The sequence below is a fragment of the Brassica oleracea genome, chromosome C5 (genome assembly GCF_000695525.1).
Source record: "Brassica oleracea var. oleracea cultivar TO1000 chromosome C5, BOL, whole genome shotgun sequence".
Lineage (NCBI taxonomy): Eukaryota > Viridiplantae > Streptophyta > Magnoliopsida > Brassicales > Brassicaceae > Brassica > Brassica oleracea.
Window position 1 is genome coordinate 31,486,181 of NC_027752.1, and position 19,721 is coordinate 31,505,901.

The following is a 19,721-nucleotide window of genomic DNA, read 5'->3' on the forward strand; positions in this document are numbered from 1 at the left end:
GAGTAAAGGCAGATCAAAATGTTTTCCCAAAAGCACAGTAAGCGACCACCACCAACAGGCAAAACACTTCATTATTACATTAGGACTAATTCTGATAAACAAATTAGCTAGTGATATATGTTTTAGCCTAGTTTCGATTTGTTTTTCATAAAAATTAAGGTAATTCTCCGAAATAGCAGATTTTGAAAATTACACATACACAGATTTACAAGCCTATTAGAAATTTTCTACCACAATGAATTTTACACACACACATATTCACACTGGGTTAGTCTTGAATCTGAAAGAAGAGTTGAAACCTTCTGTTATACAATATGATATCTTTTTTTTTGTCATCTGATAATATTATAAAGGGTAAAGCCAAAGCTATACAACACAAAAGGCCCAAAAACCAAACCAAACGAAAACAAAGAAAAAACAAGAGGCTCCAGAGGCGCAAGTGAAAAATGAAGTTCGAGTCAACCTCAACACACGTCTTACGGAAGAGAGATAGAGGGGCACGTGGAAGCACAATCGACACCCGTCACCAACGACCGGAAAATCTTCACCGGAGCAGCTCACCGACAGTCCACCGGAACACACCAGAGCAGGACATAGATGAGGAGAAGCCGTCAGACGACTTTAGCAATTAAGAGGCCACACCGACAAAGGCTAAAACGCCGGAGCCTGACTAACAAGATCACATCAAATCGGCCCAATCCGAGAACATATCCGAAAAACAAAGCCACCAAAGACGTCAAAGTCCATGCCAAAAGATCTCTGCTTCATCAATCGACAACCACGCTTTCAATAACGATTTTCCTGCAAGAATCACGAGGCACCTTTGATGATAGAAGGAAGCTTGAAGATGCAACAACTCTACCCGAGAGAAGGAAAGATCAAGCGGAAATTGGAACAAAGGCGACTGCGCAGCGGAAGTCGAGACGTCAGAGATCGAACCAGACCGGGAAAGGATCCCGGAGAGAAGCCGTCGTCATCACCGGAGAAGTAAGTGAGACGCCGGAGCCAAGAGCCAGTGGGAACGTCAGAGAAGAATGCCTACCACCGGAGCCAAAAGCCGACCAGTCTGTTCTAACCCCTGTTCCGAACTACGCTAGGCGCTAGTCGGGCGGCTACTCCGGACCTAGCGAGTTACCAAAAAATCGGGGAATAATCGGGGTATACGCGGAGCCTAGTTTTTAATACGATTTAATATATTTATAATATGTTTAAGTACCAAATATATGTTTTAATACATGCTTATATAACTTTTACAGAATAACATTGTTTTCCAGTATACATCTGGTTCAAAAGTCACAAAAAGAAACTTCCAATTCATGAGATAAACAAAAAAAACAGAATGTTTTGATCTTGAAAACACAAACTACAATAAAAGATTGCAAGTCTTCATCCTTTTTGTCTTCAGATCAAATAAGTAATCACCATGAATTGGGAAGATGGGTTAGGAATTAGATCTTGCAGCATACACCTGCAATAGTTTGGACAATACGATCAAACTTGCAATTAAACATGGCAAATAAAAAGACATACAATAACCAATACCTATAAACCAGAGCATATAAAGAGAGACATCATGTTAGATACAAACACTTGACTGACCATCAATAACAAATTAAAATCAAATTTCTCAGAAGTTAATTAACAAAAAAACTATACTCATGTATATTATATGCGATGTATGATTCTTCGTGTGAACAAGAACTACAATGTATGAGTCTTCGATACTTTGATGACAGGAAACATTAGTCTTCTATGTTTTGATAACATAAAAAAAAACGTGAACATAAAGAGGATAAAAACAAACAAGTACGTTGAATCCAGACAAAGAATTAAAATCAGTTTCACACAAACACAAGCAAGCAAAACGAAGAAGTAAAAGAAAAAAGATTATTACCTTGAATTCGCGAACAGGGAACAGTTGGCCCACAATTTTGTCTTGAACTAGGCGGCCGCATTTCAGATTTACGGGGATAAACGCGGATGTTGTGCGGTCCACCGATTTGAATCACCGAATTGCCTCTCCTTGCCACGGTCAAGCTCCGAGTCGCGCCTAGACGGCCGCGTTTTCGAACAGGGGTTCTAACTAAGCAACAGATGTCAGAACCTCATCCCCTACAGAAGGGACAAATCGCCGGCCACAACCGCCAAACGACCATCGAGTCGGACTCTCTCTCTCTGAAAGATACAGAGAGAGAGTTAAGAGAGAGAGCCCCCATTTTGGTTTGACCACTATATGATATCTAAAGTATACAAAATAAATAAATAGATATTATTGCAAATAAAAAACATAAGCTAAAATATCGAACAAGTACAATCTTTAATCGTTCGTGGACCAGCCATATAAAAGCCTAACTCTAGAACTAGAAGAGGCCTACTTTATATATGTATATTCATAATGCCATTAGTCACGCTTCATCTAAAATTACCAAGTCAGTATTGGCACGCGCAACGCGTGCGCAGTGGAGAAGATATGGAACACACACACACACACACGCATTTTTTTTTAACGGAGAGAGAGAGACAGAGACATACAGAGAGAAACCCTAGACACCAAAGAAAAAAGAAAAAAGAAAAAGGAATCGTGCCTCCTCCTCCTCCGCCCACTCGCCCCCTCAGATCGCGTGAACATCACAAACCATTTTCTCTCCTCCTTCCCTCTCTCTCTCTATCATCCATCTCCCCCCTTCCGCAGATCGAAACGCCAACTCGCACCGATTGGCGCGTGCCTCATCCTCGCGACGAGATTACAGCTTATTGCTTTCGATTCACCTCTCTGCTCCTCTTCGTTACAGGTGAATCCATCTCATCTTCGTTGCAGTGAAAAAACGACCACGGATTCTATATATACATTGAGAATTTCCGATTAATCGTGTTGCAGGAAGTCATGGACATAGATCTTCGACTACATTCAGGCGACCTCTGCAAAGAAGGCGACGATGAAGAACACAGAGGACTTGACAACGAAGACATAGACATTAGCAAAGTCGAGGATGACGTCACCGTCGAGGTACACACCGATAACAACAGCACTGCAGCAGGCATCACTCTTCCAGAGCACAACACACAACAACAAGGCGTGAACCTTGAACCGCTTAACGGCATGGAGTTCAACTCGCACGGCGAAGCGTATACCTTCTACCAAGAGTACTCTCGAACCATCGGCTTCAACACTGCGATACAGAACAGTCGCAGGTCGAAAACCACGAGAGAGTTTATCGACGCCAAGTTCGCTTGCTCTAGGTACGGTACTAAACGGGAGTACGACAAGTCTTTCAACCGGCCGAGAGCTAGGCAGAGCAAGCAGGATCATCCTGAAAACAACATGTCTGGTCGGAGGACGTGTGCCAAGACTGATTGTAAAGCGAGTATGCACGTTAAGAGGAAGCCTGATGGGAAGTGGGTGATTCACAGCTTTGTGAGGGATCATAACCACGACCTTTTGCCTGCTCAAGCTGTGAGCGAGCAGACGAGGAAGATCTACGCTGCGATGGCTAAGCAGTTCGCTGAGTACAAGACTGTCATCAGCTTGAAGAGTGAGTCCAAAACTTCTTTTGAGAAAGGTCGGAGTTTGTCTGTGGAGACTGGGGATTTCAAGGTTCTCCTTGACTTCTTGTCGCGGATGCAGATTCTGAACTCCAACTTCTTTTACGCGGTGGATCTTGGTGATGATCACAGGGTGAAGAATGTGTTTTGGGTTGATGCCAAGAGCAGGGTTAACTATGGCAGTTTTTGTGATGTTGTTTCTCTTGATACTACCTATGTGAGAAACAAGTACAAGATGCCACTTGCTATTTTTGTTGGTGTGAACCAGCATTACCAGTATATGGTCCTTGGGTGTGCTTTACTATCTGACGAGAGCGCAGCTACATTCTCTTGGCTAATGGAGACCTGGCTGAGAGCGATGGGTGGACACGCTCCGAAGGTTTTGATCACTGAGCAAGATCCTCTGTTGAACTCCATTGTCCCTGAGGTCTTCCCCAATACACAGCATTGCCTTTTCCTTTGGCATGTCTTGATTAAGGTATCTGAGAATCTTGGTCAAGTCGCTAAGCAACATGAGAATTTTACAGCGAAGTTTGAGAAGTGCATCTATAAATCATGGAAGGAGGAAGACTTTGCGAGGAGATGGTGGAAGATTCTTGCTAGATTCGGTCTCAAAGACGATCAATGGATGCAGTCTTTATATGAAGACCGAAGGAAATGGGCACCGACCTACATGACCGATGTTCTTTTGGCAGGGATGTCTACGTCTCTGAGAGCTGACAGTGTTAATGCTTTCTTCGACAAGTACTTGCACAAGAAGACGAGCGTACAGGAGTTTGTGAAACTGTATGATACGATTTTGCAAGATAGATTTGAAGAAGAAGCCAAAGCTGATTCGGAAACATGGAACAAGCCACCAGCGATGAAGTCCCCATCGCCATTTGAGAAGAGTGTTTCCGACGTCTATACTCCTGCTGTATTCAAAAAGTTCCAGATCGAAGTTTTGGGTGCAATCGCGTGTAGTCCCAGGGAGGAGAACCGAGATGCAACGTGCTCTGCTTTTAGAGTTCAGGATTTTGAAAACAACCAGGACTTCGTGGTTACATGGAGCCAAGCAAAGGCTGAAGTCTCTTGCATGTGTCGGTTATTTGAGTATAAAGGCTATCTATGCAGACACACGCTTAACGTTCTCCAGTGTTGTCATCTTTCTTCCATCCCCTCTCAGTACATATTGAAACGGTGGACCAAAGATGCAAGAAGCCAGCATTGTCCAGGAGAACCTCAGCAGTTGCAGACGAGGCTCCAGAGGTATAATGATTTGTGCCAGAGAGCTTTAAAGCTGAGTGAAGAGGCATCCATCTCTCAAGAGAGTTACAATATTGCCTTCCTTGCTATTGAAGAAGCTTTGGGGAACTGTGCTGGTGTTAATACTTCCGGCAGAAGTCTTCCAGATGTGGTCGCTTCGCCAACACAAGGTCTGATATCCGTCGAGGAGGATAATCAGAGCAGAAGTGCAGTCAAGACGACGAGCAAGAAAAAGAATCCAACTAAGAAAAGAAAAGTAAACTTCTTGTTCATGATCTCTCTGTACATGCACAACTTAAGGTTTTTCTTAGCTCTGCGCTTTTATGAATTGCAAGTCTTATGTTTCTGACTGACTATGGATTGCAGGTGAACTCAGAGCAGGAGGTAATTCCAGTTGCAGCGCCAGAAAGCTTGCAACAGATGGTCTGTCTTTGTTATTAACATGTAGTAGAAAGACTCTGTTAAACTAGAGAGAGTCCCCTAAGTATATGATATCTGAATTTTGTAATTTGCAGGATAAGTTAAGTCCAAGGACAGTTGGCTTAGAAAGTTATTATGGAACACAGCAAAGCGTGCAAAATCTGGTAACTAAGCACAAATTACTTGTTAATATTCTCTTATAGACTGAGATTTTTGTTTGTAATGTGGTCTGATTATATGTGTGTTTACAGGTCCAGCTGAACTTAATGGCGCCAAATCGCGATAACTTTTATGGGAATCAACAAACAATCCAAGGATTGGTATGAAAATTTCCACCATCAACACCTATCTGTAACTAAGCTTCTGTTGTTTTTTTCTATCATTTAACTTTGGATAAAAACAAAAAAATCCCCGGCTGGTTTTCTGTAGCGACAGTTGAACTCAATAGCACCAAGCTACGACAGTTACTACACTGCTCAGCAAGGCATCCATGGACAGGTACCTTACCTTATTCTCAGACTCAGAGCTTTTACTTGATTGCAAAACCTATTCAAAAAATGATCACTCTTTACTTTTGTTCTTTCTAGGGAGTAGATTTCTTCCGTCCTCCCAACTTTACTTACGATATCCGGGTAAATTTTCAGTTCTAGTAACATATTTGCATCTCTAGTGGTGAATTTTTGTTCATGGAAACAAATGTTTATTACTGTACAGGATGATCCTAATGTGAGGACGACACAGTTGCATGAGGACGCGTCTAGACACACTTAAACCAGGCTAAAACCTAACCAAGGTTCAAATCTTAAAGAGCGTCCGTCCCTCTGTAGACAAAAAGCCAACAAGCACTTGGAAGATGAAGCTCATTTCTCGATCAGGTTTTGGAAACAGAACAAGGAGCATTTCTTGTTTTATCGGCTCAAGTGTTTAAATAGGATATGGTGTATTGTTTCGGTTATAAAGATACCGCTTCTGTTAATATTTGGTCGTGTGTGTATTAGTTCTTGATGATCCCCAAAAAGCTTTTGATCATTGATTGTTCGAATTTAGAGGAGGGGGAAACATTTGTTTAGAAGATATTTATCTATTTATAAACTCTTGTTAATTCTTTTGATCAAGTTTCGTATAATTGCATCAGATTATTCCCTGATCTAAGCCACAATATGGTCTGTTGTTTTGCTCTTTGATCCTCGTACAATATCTAAGACAATCTTCAACCTATTTCTATTCTTTTTATACTTTTCTTCTAGAATAAAAGAAATTATTATAGATGTAGATTTACTCTAATATATGCTTCTAAAATAGAGTTTTTTTTTTATTTTTTCAAAACAAAATATAAAAAAATATTATTTTCATCTATATAAAACTACTATCGTTTTATATTTTACTCTATAAATAGAGAAATTCTATTATAACGTTATACATCGGAGGGATCATCACCTTGGAAGAGATGACGAGAAAATGGTTTAAGCTCGAGCATCACATTCTTTTATTCATTTTCGTTGAATAGACATACATAGCATCTGTAAATAGTTTCAAGTTTGATCAATAAATTTGATATTCAATTAAAAAAAGAAGTTATACATTGGAATAATATCATCATTATAATAGAGTTTTCTATTTTGCGAGAAAATGTAAAAATATATCGGTGATGCTCTTATAACGTGCTCATATGAGCAGTGTGATGAGTGTTTTGCCCAGAAACTAAAAAATTGAAACATAGAAAAACATACATTCCAAAAACTAAAAAATTGAAAATATAAATTTTGATTCACATATTAGATTTAGTAATCATTAAACATTGTAAATTCTGTGGTTTTCTAAACTGATTTAATGAACAACACTCCTAAACAAATAATGATTCATTGTCACTTATTCAACTCAGTCTCAAGCTGATGTTTACAAGATTTTAGCCCCCCCTAAAGTATATATTATATGTGTGAATTGATGCAAAGTTCTAACAAAAGAGAACGATGATGTAGTTCCCCATATTACATATCACACGTCAGGATTAGATTATGGTTTTGTTTGAAAATTCTCACTCGTTTCATGTCTGATCTTTGGTCGTAACTTGATTTACATTCATTCTAAGTCACCTACCCCCGTCAATTAATTTATGCCCACTCATTCCTTAATCAACTGCGTAAATAATATGTACACCTATGGTCCTATCAATTATCAAAACACTAGTGTCTTGAGTATCATATACGAAAGTTGTTTCTTTATTTAGTTGCTCTTTTTTATTGGATAATCGACTAATCGTTTTCGCTAATTAAAACAGCCTATAGGCTTCTCATTACGCTATGGATTTGAACAACATTGTCGGCATATTATAATCCTATTACGTCTAACCTATTTTAAAAAATGATATAGTACTATACTATATAACAAAATCTCATCGTTATTATCATTATCGTACATCCGTCGTTATTCATTCGTGCTATATAATACGGCTATCGCACCAAGCAGGCAACGTGATATGAAATATATTAACATTTTGGTTAGGAATAACGTAACAGAAAAATATGTCGTCAGCTATGTGACGATTATGTAAAGTGAGGCACTTATTTACTAATTTAATGAAAGAATATACACAGTAAATTAGGCAAATTTCGTCAACTTGTTGGGAAAGTAGCCAACCAACCCAATACAAAACTAAATTCTACTAGTTAGTTTCTTGGTAAAAACTCAACTAATTGTAACTTTACGCTGTTTTATTATTGGGCAAATCTCCAAAATAGTATATTTTTAAGTTTATGTCACAAAAATAGTCTTCAAAAACTAAAATGACCAAAATAACATTTTATCTTTTGAAAAAATTAATTTTTTTTTTATTTTTCAAAATTTGAAATCTTATTCCAAAACCCCACTCCCCAACTCTAAACCCTAAATCGTAAACCCTAAACCTAAATCCTAAACCCCACCCCTTAACTCTAAACCCTAAACCATAAACCCCACCCCTAAACTCTAAACCCTAAACCCTAAACTCTAAACCCTAAACCCTAAACTCTAAATCCTAAATCCTAAACCCCACGCCTTAACTCTAAACCCCTAATGTCTAAATTAATTTACCATTGGGATATAAGTGTATATTTATCTCTTTTGATAAAACATTAAATGCTATTTTTGTCATTTTTATTATTAGAGACTATATTTATGATAAAAAAATTTTTAGTGTTATCCTAATCATTTTCTCTTTATTATTTTTTCCAATATCATGATAATATCGAATAAGATTAAATCATTTAGTTATTAAAAAGATTAAATCATGTTAATAAAGTAAGTATATTAGTATACTATATATATATATATATTTTATTTTAGTTAGGAAAGAAATGCTAAGCCACAGAATCTAATATGTTTCCTAAATCAACGGTCATGATTGATTTTGAATAGTCTTCCTTTTGACCAAGTCTAATCACTAAACCTAAATAAATAAACAACAAACGAAGGCAAATGCTGTTTTGTTACTTATTACAATCTCTCAGTCTTGAGACAACACAAAATGGCTAACTCAAACGATTGGTCTCACCTCTACAGCAACAACCAAGCCTTCTACACAACTTCCACCATCACTTCAACCGCCGTCACAACCACCACAGCAGCTTCTCCCTCCGGTGAAGCCACCTCCATGGACTCTCGTCTTAGTCCAGAAACAGGCCGTGTAACCAAACCGGCACGTAGAAGATCAAGAGCCTCACGTAGAACACCAACAACACTTCTCAACACGGACACATCAAACTTCCGCGCCATGGTTCAGCAGTTCACGGGCGGTCCATCCGCTATGGCTTTCGGGTCAGGTAATACCACTTCCGGTTTTAGCCTCACCTCTTCGTCGGACCCATCCGCCGGATCTTCCCAACAAGTTCCTTGGCAATATAGTTACCAGCCTCACGCGCTGCCTCCACCGCAACAGCCTTATATGTTCTCGTTAAACAACATGAATCCCGTCGTTGGGTATAGTAACATGAACAACCCTAATACGATGGTTCCTGGTGGTTTTGGAACCGCGGGCGGTGGAGGAGGAGGTTCTGCTCCGTCGTATAAGGAAGCCACGAATAGTAATACGTCGTCTTCGAGACTGCAATGAGAAAACGATTGGATTTTTTTGAAATATTTTTTTCTCTTTTTTCGCATAAAGGCAGAAATGTTAGGTACTGACTTTCTTTTGTCATAGAATGACAACTTTGACTGTTGTATATTTAAGTTTTTCGTTTTCATATTCAAGCTTTTTATCTTTGTTTTAGGCGTTGAGCATTTGTTTACAGCGTTAGAACATGATTAACGGAGGTTCTTAAGATAGAGTTCTTAACGGAATATAAGAACCCGTCTCTTAACTTTTAATTAAAAAAACTAAGAACCGGCTCTTAAATAAGAGATTTTTTAAGAACCGGTTCTTAACTTTTTTAGTTAAAATTTAAGAGACGGGCTCTTATATTCCGATAAGAACTTCAGCTTAAGAATTCCCGTTAATCATGGTCTTATCACTTATCATGGTCCTAAATAAGCAAATATTCAATGACTGAAGTTGCACACTTGCTTGCATTCAAAAGGAAAACTCCAGTTTGGCAGTAAGCAAAATAAAATAACGTTTCCAAATAAATCTATATGTTTTTACGAGAATACATTATCAGTTATATAAATTATTATGGCATCCATATTTTCTACTAGACTTAGGTAAACTAAAACAATGTTCTCGAACACTAATATATCACGTATATGTATTATACATATTAACGCTCTATATATGTTAAAAACATACTTTCACGTAAAGTTCTGAACTACATCTGAAAAATTGAAATTTCTTCAATATTATTCAAATTAATAGTATATATTTATAACGTGCATGTAATGGAGGAAATGTGAGAGAAATAGCTTACATCCAATTTCTGTATTCATTTATTGTAGGCATTCAAACATGAAATTAGTTAGTGTGAATGTAGTTTTATCTGCTTTGCCAAATAAGCTCGATAAAATGCAAAATATGAATATAACTTTATATAACTTATTTTATAAAATGTGCATGGAATGGAGGATGCCTGCAATAAATGGATACAGAAATTGGATGGAGAATGCCTGCTATATATGATCCACTTAAGCTACATTCATTTACTTACACCCCAACGATTGTATTCTTATTCGATAAAACTGTAACCGTAGTGAATGTAGCTTTACCAAATTATCGCGATAATATAGAATATGAATATAAGTTAAAACTTTATAGTTTGCTTCTTTTTATGGCACAATATATTTTCTTATCGTCATATGACTTGTAGACGGAAAACGATGACTATCCTTTTCCAGTTCACAATTTGATTTACTTTTTTCTTTGTCTTCAATCACCAACTTTATAAGATTATTGAAATATATTTGAAGGAGAATTTTCGTCAAGACCAGAATAATCTTTTAACATTAAAATATGGTGATAAGACCATTAATTGGATCATATAGAAATTAAACTTGCTTTTCGTTGGAAACAGAGGAAGCTTTTGGGTGAAGGTAGGCTACCAACATGAACATACCTAGATTCTTACGTTACTCCTTCTGTTCCATATTGTAACTAATTTTATTTAAAATCACCAATATTAAAAAATTATGGCTTTTGTAAAAAAATATTATTTAATCTTAAATTCACCCTATTATAAAAAAGCTAGCATTATTTGATTGGTTACACAATATTCAATAAAGACAAAATGTGCATTGAAATATGAAAACTACTTATATTGAGAAACAAACATTTTTTGCTAAAACTACTTAAAATATAAAACGGAGAGAGTATCGTTTATTTTTCCTTTTTTAATTTCTTCCCACTCATATTAATTATGATTTAGACCGAAAGTGAGATGGATCTTTTGATTTAGATCGATGTTAATATAGAGTTTGGCCGGTATACCAAAGCCAAACTCTATACTTATAGAATGTCTTTAGTTTTTTTTTCTTACTCTTTTGCATTTTAATAGATTTTAGATTCTTAAGATAAATCCATAAATTAATAAGAGAATATTTCTATCATGTTGTAGACGTGTTTATATTTGACAAATAAAATAATATAAAAGGAATTAACAATGAAGAATCTTATTTAAAAAAAAAGTAACATCGACGAAGTGACAAAAAAAAATGAGTGATAAAGGGGTTAGGAAGAGGGGATGTATCTAATACGCATTGTGGGTCCCTTAACCTCAAGTGAAAATTCCTTTTCTTAACTCAATTTGAATTCATTCATCAATTACTATACAGTCTATACTATACAATTATACAAAACATCTTATTACGACTCTCAATCTTATACTTTGGTAGATTTTGATGTTATTTATGATTAAATTAGGCCTCTTCTTTCATACATACTTAAATAAATGCGATAATCAATTCTTTCGAACAACTAGACTATGATTTTAAAACACAAGAGGGAAGCATTGAATTGGAACAAACTATCTACTATTCTTTCACCTAACAGTTTTTTGTAGTAATATAGTTTAGAAATGTATTTATTTGTATATAAATATATAAACATATATATATAAATATCTTATGAGTTTATTGAGTGGTAGACTAGTGGTTGAGTTGTAGTTTTTCTAGATGGTCATGTAAATTTCAAACTCCATCCATATGGTAATTAATGTAATGACATATACAAAGTAAAAACCAAAATAAAAACTCACTCAGAAGTTCCAGAGCAGTTTGTTTTTTGAAGTCGCACATTGTTGGAGGAAACTTGAATAGTGATAGATAAGACAATTCAACTAGATTTCCATATTTCTCGTCTAGCAGAAACTACGCGAGATCCATTTGAACCACCTCATTCGTACATAAATAAACACTCATTTTATTCAAAAATTCAGATATATGGTTTAAGTTTAACCAGTGTTTTATTTTTTATAATCACCTTCTGGTAACTATTTTATTAAAAGGAAAATTCCATAACAATACCCAACTAAATTTTGTTAATTTTTTTTATATCCAAACTTTTATACTACATAGTTTAATACTTCAACTAATTATTTTGCTCATTTTAATACGTTTGCTTTTAAAACTATGTTCATTTTAATACACAAACTATGTTAATTTTAATAATAAGTTTTAAACAAAACATAAAAATCTTTAAATTTCAAAAACCAAATTCATTACCTGTTTTTTTTTTTAAATAACATATGTTTGGATAATCTTAATTTATAACATTAATTTTAGTTCTAATTTCAAATTTAGTTTATTTTCTGAACTTTAAAATAATATATTTATTTTATTCATGATTAAGGTTTTCTAAATTTTAAAATACTATCTAATTTCTAGTTAGTTTTATTCTTAAAAATTAAAATAAAGGTTTTTAAAATTTTATTTAAAACTGATTAATAATCTTTGATTAAAATTAATATAGTTTGGGTATTAAAATAACACATCTTTAAAAGTAAATATATTAAAATGAGCAAAATAATTACTTGAAGTATTAAACGGGTATCAAACTGTTTTGGGTATTTAACTAAGATGAGTAGACTTTACAACATTTTATTTTATTTTTTGTTATGAAAGTATCATTGATTGATTAGATAGACTAGAAACCGTCTGCAATAAATAAGAATTCAACTTTTGTGAAGTACCATTGTCAATTTGTGAAGTTGATCACAAACAGATTATGAATCATCTGCAATAAGAAATAAGGATTCAACTTCGAAAATTGTCTCAATTTGTGAAGTTGAATCTTTATTTATTCTTTCAGATGGTTCATAGTCTATTTGTGATCAATAAGTCAGTTTATGCTTTGCATAAACAACTCAAATCTAGAGTATTTCTTTCAGTTTTTGTATCTACAACAGCGGGTGATGACGATGACGATGTCGATGGAAATCAAGATGGGGATGAGATTCTTCCTATTGATGGGAGGAAGAATAGTGGAAGAAAATTTACTGATGATGTCAAGACAAACAGTTGATCAAAGCCAAAATTGTTAGCTGGGATGTCTGGAGACAAATGGAAGGTTGATTGATATTGTAACCCGTATGTTATCATCTCTCGGGGGATCGGTTGCTCATGCTTATCAGTATGACCATATCGTTCCCTGGTGAAAGTTGATTACAACTTTTAAAAACACACTAAATTTATGATGAAAAAAGCAAAATTAACCAATCAAATCATTTATAAATGTTTAAAAAAATATTTATAGAAGCTTATAAACTAACTCCACCTCTTAAATACTGAAACCTACACAATAATCATAAATCTTGAATCCAGATTGAGCATATTTTTTCTTTTTTTGAGCAAAGATTGAGCATGTATATTTTTAAAATAGTAGCCAACTTAGAATATTTTAAGAAATTTCGCTTAAAAGTATTATATTGGTGTAAATATAAAGACTATCTAATTATATATGTAATTATACTGCTGATTTTATTTTATATATTTAAATTAGGAACTAAATGGAGTAAAATGGAGGGTTGATCGCTATGGTAACCCCGTATGTTATCATCTCTCACGGGGATCAGACGCTCATGTTTATTAGTATGACCATATCGTTCTTTGGTCAAAATCACATGATTCAAGCTTGGAGAATTGTCAGGTACTCCAATCTATGGTGAATACTTGGAATGATGCTTTATTACAGCTATAAATTTGGTTTGTTAAGCTTTTAAACTCACCTTCTCTATTTTGGAAAATAAATGGTCTATTTGAATTTTAGGGTCTGTTGTAGCGATGATTCACAAACTCTCAACAATGGGATCATCACAAGATAATCAAGAGCAGCTAGAGTCGTCTAAAGTAGATAATCTTCTTCTTGCTTAGCTTACGTAATTCATCAAAGTTAGCTTCTTTTTTGTTTGTTTGTCAAACGAATTGTCTTGTAACCTCTTGTTATTTGTGTCTTTGTCTAGTAGAAATGTTTCTTACTTTGTGATTACAAATTAAACTCGAGAGTTTAGATTTTTTGGTCTCTCGCTTGCCTTTATTTTGAAGAAGTGTGAAGCTTATGATGGTCCACAAAACTAGTCAAAGAACACAAGCTACTAATTGGGGTTTCATGTGGGACAAACCCAAGTTGAAACCCTCCAAAACTTTTGTACTATTTTAACATCTCTGTTATTTTTTTTTACTTCTTTTTTGGTTAAAATTGAGACTTTAGGCATATAATAAGAAAACTTTCAGCAGAGTATCTCAACTTAAAATAAATAAAAATATATTATTGTTCGATTATGAATATCTCAAAACGAGAAAAACCTCAATCCAAAATATCATAAAACGGCGAAAAATTCAGTCCAAAATATCTCAAATAATATATTTTGACTAATTACTCACCACTCTAAGATATCTAATGATATTAGATCATTATTTTTATTTACTTTTTAGAACTACTAATTTATTATAAAAATGTTGCTCTAGATCCATTTCCATTTTAATTTTTATCATGATAACTCAAACATTAAAATAACTAAAATAAGAACTTGCTAGATACTCACAAGATACTATGAAAAATATTTTGCATTACATTTTTGGTCAATTTTTCAAAAAAAATATTGAAATTCAATAGTTTTAAATAAGTAAACTTAAAATAACTGAAATAAAAACTTGCTAGATACTCACAAAATACTACGAAAATATTTGGCATTATATTATTAGTCAATTTTTTAGAAGTATCTTGAAATTTAATAGTCTTATAGTAAAAACTATTTAAATTAATAATATTGGAATTACGAAATTTTATTATTTTTTAGAGTTATTAATTTACAAAAAAATTATTTTTATATTTTAAAATATATTTTTAATAAAATAAGATAAATAGTTTATTTTGTCTTGTATATGTTAATTAAATTATTAAAAGGGCAATTCTCTTAAATAGATTTTTTTAAGTTTTTGCCACAAAAATAGACCTCAAAAACTAAAATGACCAAAATAACACTTTTTATTTTGAAAATTTTAACTTTTTATTTATTTTTAAACCCTAAACCCCACCCCCTAAACCCTAATGTCTAGATTAATTAACCCTAGGGGTATAAGTGTATATTTACTTCTTTTGATAAAACATTTAAGTCTATTTTGGTCATTTTTATTTTTGAGGTTTATATTTGTGACAAAATTTTTTTTAGGTTTATCCTAGGGAATTTCTCTTATTAAAATTAGACTTTTATTATTTTTTTTATTCTATTTGGTGTATACAAAATATGTTTCATAGAATTTAAATGTAGTTTTAGATATAATTTTACCTAATATTATCAAAATATGTTGATGTGTTAAGAAAAATAAAGTTCAATTTCATTGTGAATATAAAATAAATAATACAATGATTTGTTTGTACATATATAAACATTATATGTATGAATTATTAGATAGATTTTCTACAAAAAAATATTATCTTATTATTTTATCGATTTGTGTCATATTTTGAACCGGCCAAATTCGAGACCGAAGAAATTTATTAATTTACCATGTTTGTAATTGATCGAGTATTAATTTATAGCGTTTCTACCGTATAACTGAACTTAAAATAAAATTAAGAAACCCCAAAAGAATATCTTAAAGTGAAAACAATCATAAAACTATAATGTTTACAAGAGAAGATGCGTAGTGAAGATGAGAGAAAGGAAACTACAATGGTTTTGTTTTATTTATTTATATACATCATTACAAGAGATGATCAGCTTGCAGTGGTACTTGTATACAAAGAACAAAGTGTACAAAGCGAGGCAAATAACGGTTCTACAATCTCACTTAAATCGTCTTCCAATGGCTTAGAACCTCCATCTCCTGTCTGGCTGAATAATGTTTCTCTTCCAATGATGAACAAGGAGTGTTTATGACCATAGAGAATTGCTGCAATGTTACCAACAAATGAGAGTTTTGGGCGCTTACCCACCTTGAATCATCTCACTTCTTAACACATCTTCTCTCCTTATTCTGTGAGAGCTAAAAGAGTTACTAGCATTCTACATCACTCCTCTAATTCCAAACTTGGGGTAACCATAGGGAATGTTGTCAGATGCGAATCGCCTCTCATATCTTTAGCCAAACCCTCAATGACATCGTATATCTCATCACTCTGAGGATGCTCTTGATCTCTAGACACAAAACAATTTACATTACCTGCAACTTCAATCCCACTACGACCAACTTCTTTCCTTAAACCCTTTTCTCTCATTCCTCTCCTCAACCTATCAACACTCGTCCATTTCTGTTCCTCAGCATACACATTCGAGAGCAAAACCTGATATCCTGAAAAGTTCTTCCCTTTATCCACTTTAGCTAACTTCTCTGAAACAGTTTCAGCAAGCTCAATCTCACCATGTACTCTACAAGCTCCCAGAACCGAACCCCATAGCTCAGCAATGTTTCCTTCTTCATCAAGCCCTTTAACAAACTCGTAGGCTTCATCAACGCGGCCTACTCTCCCTAACATGTCTGTAACGCAGCAATAGTGCTCATTGGAAGGCTGGATGTTATAAACTTCACTCATTTCCTCGAATATTTTGAGACCTTCATCCACTAAACCGGAATAGCTGCAAGCTGATAATACTGCAACAAAGGTGACAGTATCTGGTTTGACTCCAGACTCTTCCATTGAACGAAACAGCGAGATAGCTCTCTCACCCATTCCGTGTTGACCATACCCCAATATCATCGTGGTGTACGTCACAGAGTTTCTCTCTTTCGTTTGGTAAAACATGTTTTCTGCGTACTGTATCGCTCCTGACTTTGAGTACATATCAACTAACGCAGAAGCAACAAATACGTTCTGATCCAAGTACTGCCTTATAGAGAAACCATGTAGCTGTTTACCTAAGTCGAAACTACCTATCTGGCTACACGCAGGGAGAATCGACGCCACAGTTATGGCATTGGGTTTGATATTCTGTTCTAACATCTTCCTGAACACAGCAAACGTTTCCTCTGTGTGTCCGTTCTGCGTGTACCCGGACATCATAGAGTTCCAAGTAGCTTGATCTCTTTCAGCATAGCCACTTCTCTCGAAAAGCTTCTCTGAGATCCTTATTAGACCTGACTTAGCATACATGTCAATAAGGTAACTGTTCATCCCCTCGAACTGAATCCCTTGCCTTATAAGGAAACCATGAGTCTGCTTCCCAATCTCCTTGTTTCTAAGATTCGACGCAGCCGAAAGCAAAGCAGTCACTGTTATGTAATCGATCTTAAACCCCTGCTTCTGCATCTCATACACCAACATCAATCCTTCATCATCTAAGCCGTTTTGGACAAACGCAGAGATCATTGTGTTCCACGTCACAACATCTCTCTCTCGCATCGAAACAAAGACCGCAAAGGACTCGTGCACAGAGCCGCACCTCGAGTACATCACCATCAACGAGTTGAATATCACAACGGGAAGCTCCTGAAAGTTCTTGCTGACAAAACCATGAAACTGTCTACCTAACTCCACTTGCTGCAGCGCTGAAACTGCACTCGCTGCCAAGAGGAACGTTACTTCGTCAGACACAATCTCTTTCGATCCTATTGCATCAAGAACAAGATCTATACTCTCAACCAGGTACTCGTTCTGAACATAGACTCCTATCATTGTATTCCACACCTCAATGTTCCTCTCTACACAAGAATCAAACACTCTCCGTGACGCTTCAATATCGCTAAGCTCTGCATACATAGAAATAGCCGAGCTCACAACAAACAAGTCCTTCACATACTCATCTCCCAACTTAAGCATCAAACCATAAAATACTTTAGCTCTCTTAACACTTCTCGAACTCGCCACCGCGGGGAAGACATTCACAAAGCTAACCGGACTCGGTTTAATCTCCATCCTCATCATAATCCCAAACTGCCTACACGCCTCTGCGTGTCTCTCCGTCTTCACATACCAAGAAACCAACGTATTCCACGCCACAACGTTCTTCCTACGCATACTATCAAAAACCTTACGCACCACATCGTACTCGCTTCCAGGAGGAGGGTGGTTCAAGCAAGAAACGTACATATTCAACAGAGAGTTATGAACAACCCTGCTCGAGTTCTGCAAGCACCGGATCAAATGGCAATGCACGGCTTTACCAGCCTTCAGGTTCTTGGTCTCGGCGCAGGCCTTGAGCGTGGAGGAGTAAGTGTAAGGGTCGCATTTGGTGAAAGGAGCGGTCTTTCTCATCCGGGAGTAGAAAAGGAGAGCCTCGTGCGGGAGATTGTTGCAGATGAGGCCGATGATAATGGTGTTCCATAGGACGGTTGTTGGTTTGGGAATTGCGTCGAACAGCTGGCGTGCGAGCTGTGGGTTTCCTTCTTGGCAGATTCTGCTGAGGCGGGAGCGGATTGAAGGTGTTTGGGGAGTTGGGTTTGTTGGTGGGGCGAAGGTGGAAGAGCGGCGGGTTTGGTTTGGCGGGGGAGAGTGGAACGAAAGTGGCGGTGGTGGTGGGAGAGGTAGAGCTGATCCGGCCATTGGGGAAGAGATGATGAAGAACGAAATGAAGAGACGTGATTGACTCTCTTCCGCTTATGTTATCATCATGTTTCTTCAGTGGTAAGAGTTTGTTTATTATCTATTTTTATAAGATAGATTACCATTTTTCAAAGTACACTAAATTTGTGATAAAAAATAATCAAAAATAAACCAACTAAACTATTTATTAATGTTTTAAAAATATTGGGTAAGAAACTATCAATCTCGTCTTAATTATATGTATTTTAAATTATTCTACATGTTATTTCCCAATTCAAATTTTCAAACCATAAAACCACATAATCTTTGTGGTTAAAAAAAGTAAAAAAAAAGCAGAGGTGATGAGAGTGGAGAGGCATGTTCTAACGAGGGTCAAGTTGGTTTTTATTTGGTTAATTGTTTTTGGTTTAAGTGTTTCGACTTTGGTTTAGGTTGTAAACCATTAAATCAATGAAAAGCCGGGTTTGTGTTTCAGTTTTTTGAATTGGTGAGTAATAGGTAAAATAACTTAAAATATGTGAAATTAAGATGAAGTTAAAAGTTTGTGTATAATTGTTATTATATGATATTTTGTGTGGGAATTATGTCCTTTACTCAAAAACATTTATATAAGTTTATAAATTCAACCCCATTTCCTAATATTAAAACCTAAACAATAATCAATAATCTAAACCCAAATGTTAATGTAGTTTTGATTGAGCATATCTTTTTTAAAATAGTAGCCAATTTAGAATATTTCAAACTATTTTTCTTAAAAATATTCTATTGATGTAAATATAAAGATTATCTATTATATATATGATTAAATATTGGTTCCATTTTATATATTAATTCAAAATTAAGAATTAAATTCATAATATAATAGAAACTTTGGATTTCATTGGTTTTATTAATAATATTTAAGGTTCATAATCAGGGATAGTGAAGAACAAAATTCAAGTTCAAGCTTAGAGTGAGAGATGAAGAAGAAAATAAAAATAGAAATTTGTTATTCCTCATAAGGAACATGTACATGTATGTTCAGTATATTTAGTTGCACGGTTAAGCAAAAGAAAACCCAACTAATATAAGCCGGTTAGTTAACGCTCCCCTCAAATCTTTATCTGTAGAGCTTGCAGAAGGTAAAGACTTGACA

At 35.2% G+C, this 19,721-nt stretch overlaps 3 protein-coding genes across 3 annotated transcripts; 2 read left to right on the forward strand and 1 right to left on the reverse strand.

Moving 5' to 3' along the window:
- The first annotated feature begins 2,521 nt into the window (after positions 1-2,521).
- LOC106295113 (protein FAR-RED ELONGATED HYPOCOTYL 3) lies at positions 2,522-6,317 on the forward strand. The gene is made up of 8 exons (XM_013730905.1): positions 2,522-2,792; positions 2,879-5,044; positions 5,155-5,211; positions 5,304-5,372; positions 5,460-5,528; positions 5,638-5,706; positions 5,796-5,840; positions 5,923-6,317. Exons 2-8 carry the CDS (start codon positions 2,885-2,887, stop codon positions 5,977-5,979), a joined length of 2,526 nt encoding a protein of 841 aa, XP_013586359.1. The 5' UTR covers positions 2,522-2,792; positions 2,879-2,884; the 3' UTR covers positions 5,980-6,317.
- A 2,367-nt stretch (positions 6,318-8,684) lies between these two features.
- Positions 8,685-9,470, forward strand: LOC106293607 (VQ motif-containing protein 22). Its single transcript, XM_013729282.1, has one exon. The coding sequence runs from the start codon at positions 8,711-8,713 to the stop codon at positions 9,293-9,295; it is 585 nt and encodes a 194-aa protein (XP_013584736.1). The 5' UTR covers positions 8,685-8,710; the 3' UTR covers positions 9,296-9,470.
- Positions 9,471-15,770: 6,300 nt separating this feature from the next.
- On the reverse strand, positions 15,771-18,648 carry LOC106295699 (pentatricopeptide repeat-containing protein At3g22150, chloroplastic). Its single transcript, XM_013731667.1, has one exon. It carries the CDS (start codon positions 18,584-18,586, stop codon positions 16,118-16,120), a length of 2,469 nt encoding a protein of 822 aa, XP_013587121.1. The 5' UTR covers positions 18,587-18,648; the 3' UTR covers positions 15,771-16,117.
- Between the last annotated feature and the right edge of the window lie 1,073 nt (positions 18,649-19,721).

Excerpts from the sequence above, each read along its gene's own strand:
- LOC106295113 (XM_013730905.1), top strand. The coding sequence starts at position 2,885 with ATGGACATAGATCTTCGACTACATTCAGGCGACCTCTGCAAAGAAGGC. Across the intron at positions 5,529-5,637 it reads AACAAACAATCCAAGGATTG|CGACAGTTGAACTCAATAGC; the intron begins GTATGAAAATTT and ends GGTTTTCTGTAG. Across the intron at positions 5,707-5,795 it reads AGCAAGGCATCCATGGACAG|GGAGTAGATTTCTTCCGTCC; the intron begins GTACCTTACCTT and ends TGTTCTTTCTAG.
- LOC106293607 (XM_013729282.1), top strand. The coding sequence starts at position 8,711 with ATGGCTAACTCAAACGATTGGTCTCACCTCTACAGCAACAACCAAGCC.
- LOC106295699 (XM_013731667.1), bottom strand. The coding sequence starts at position 18,586 with ATGGCCGGATCAGCTCTACCTCTCCCACCACCACCGCCACTTTCGTTC.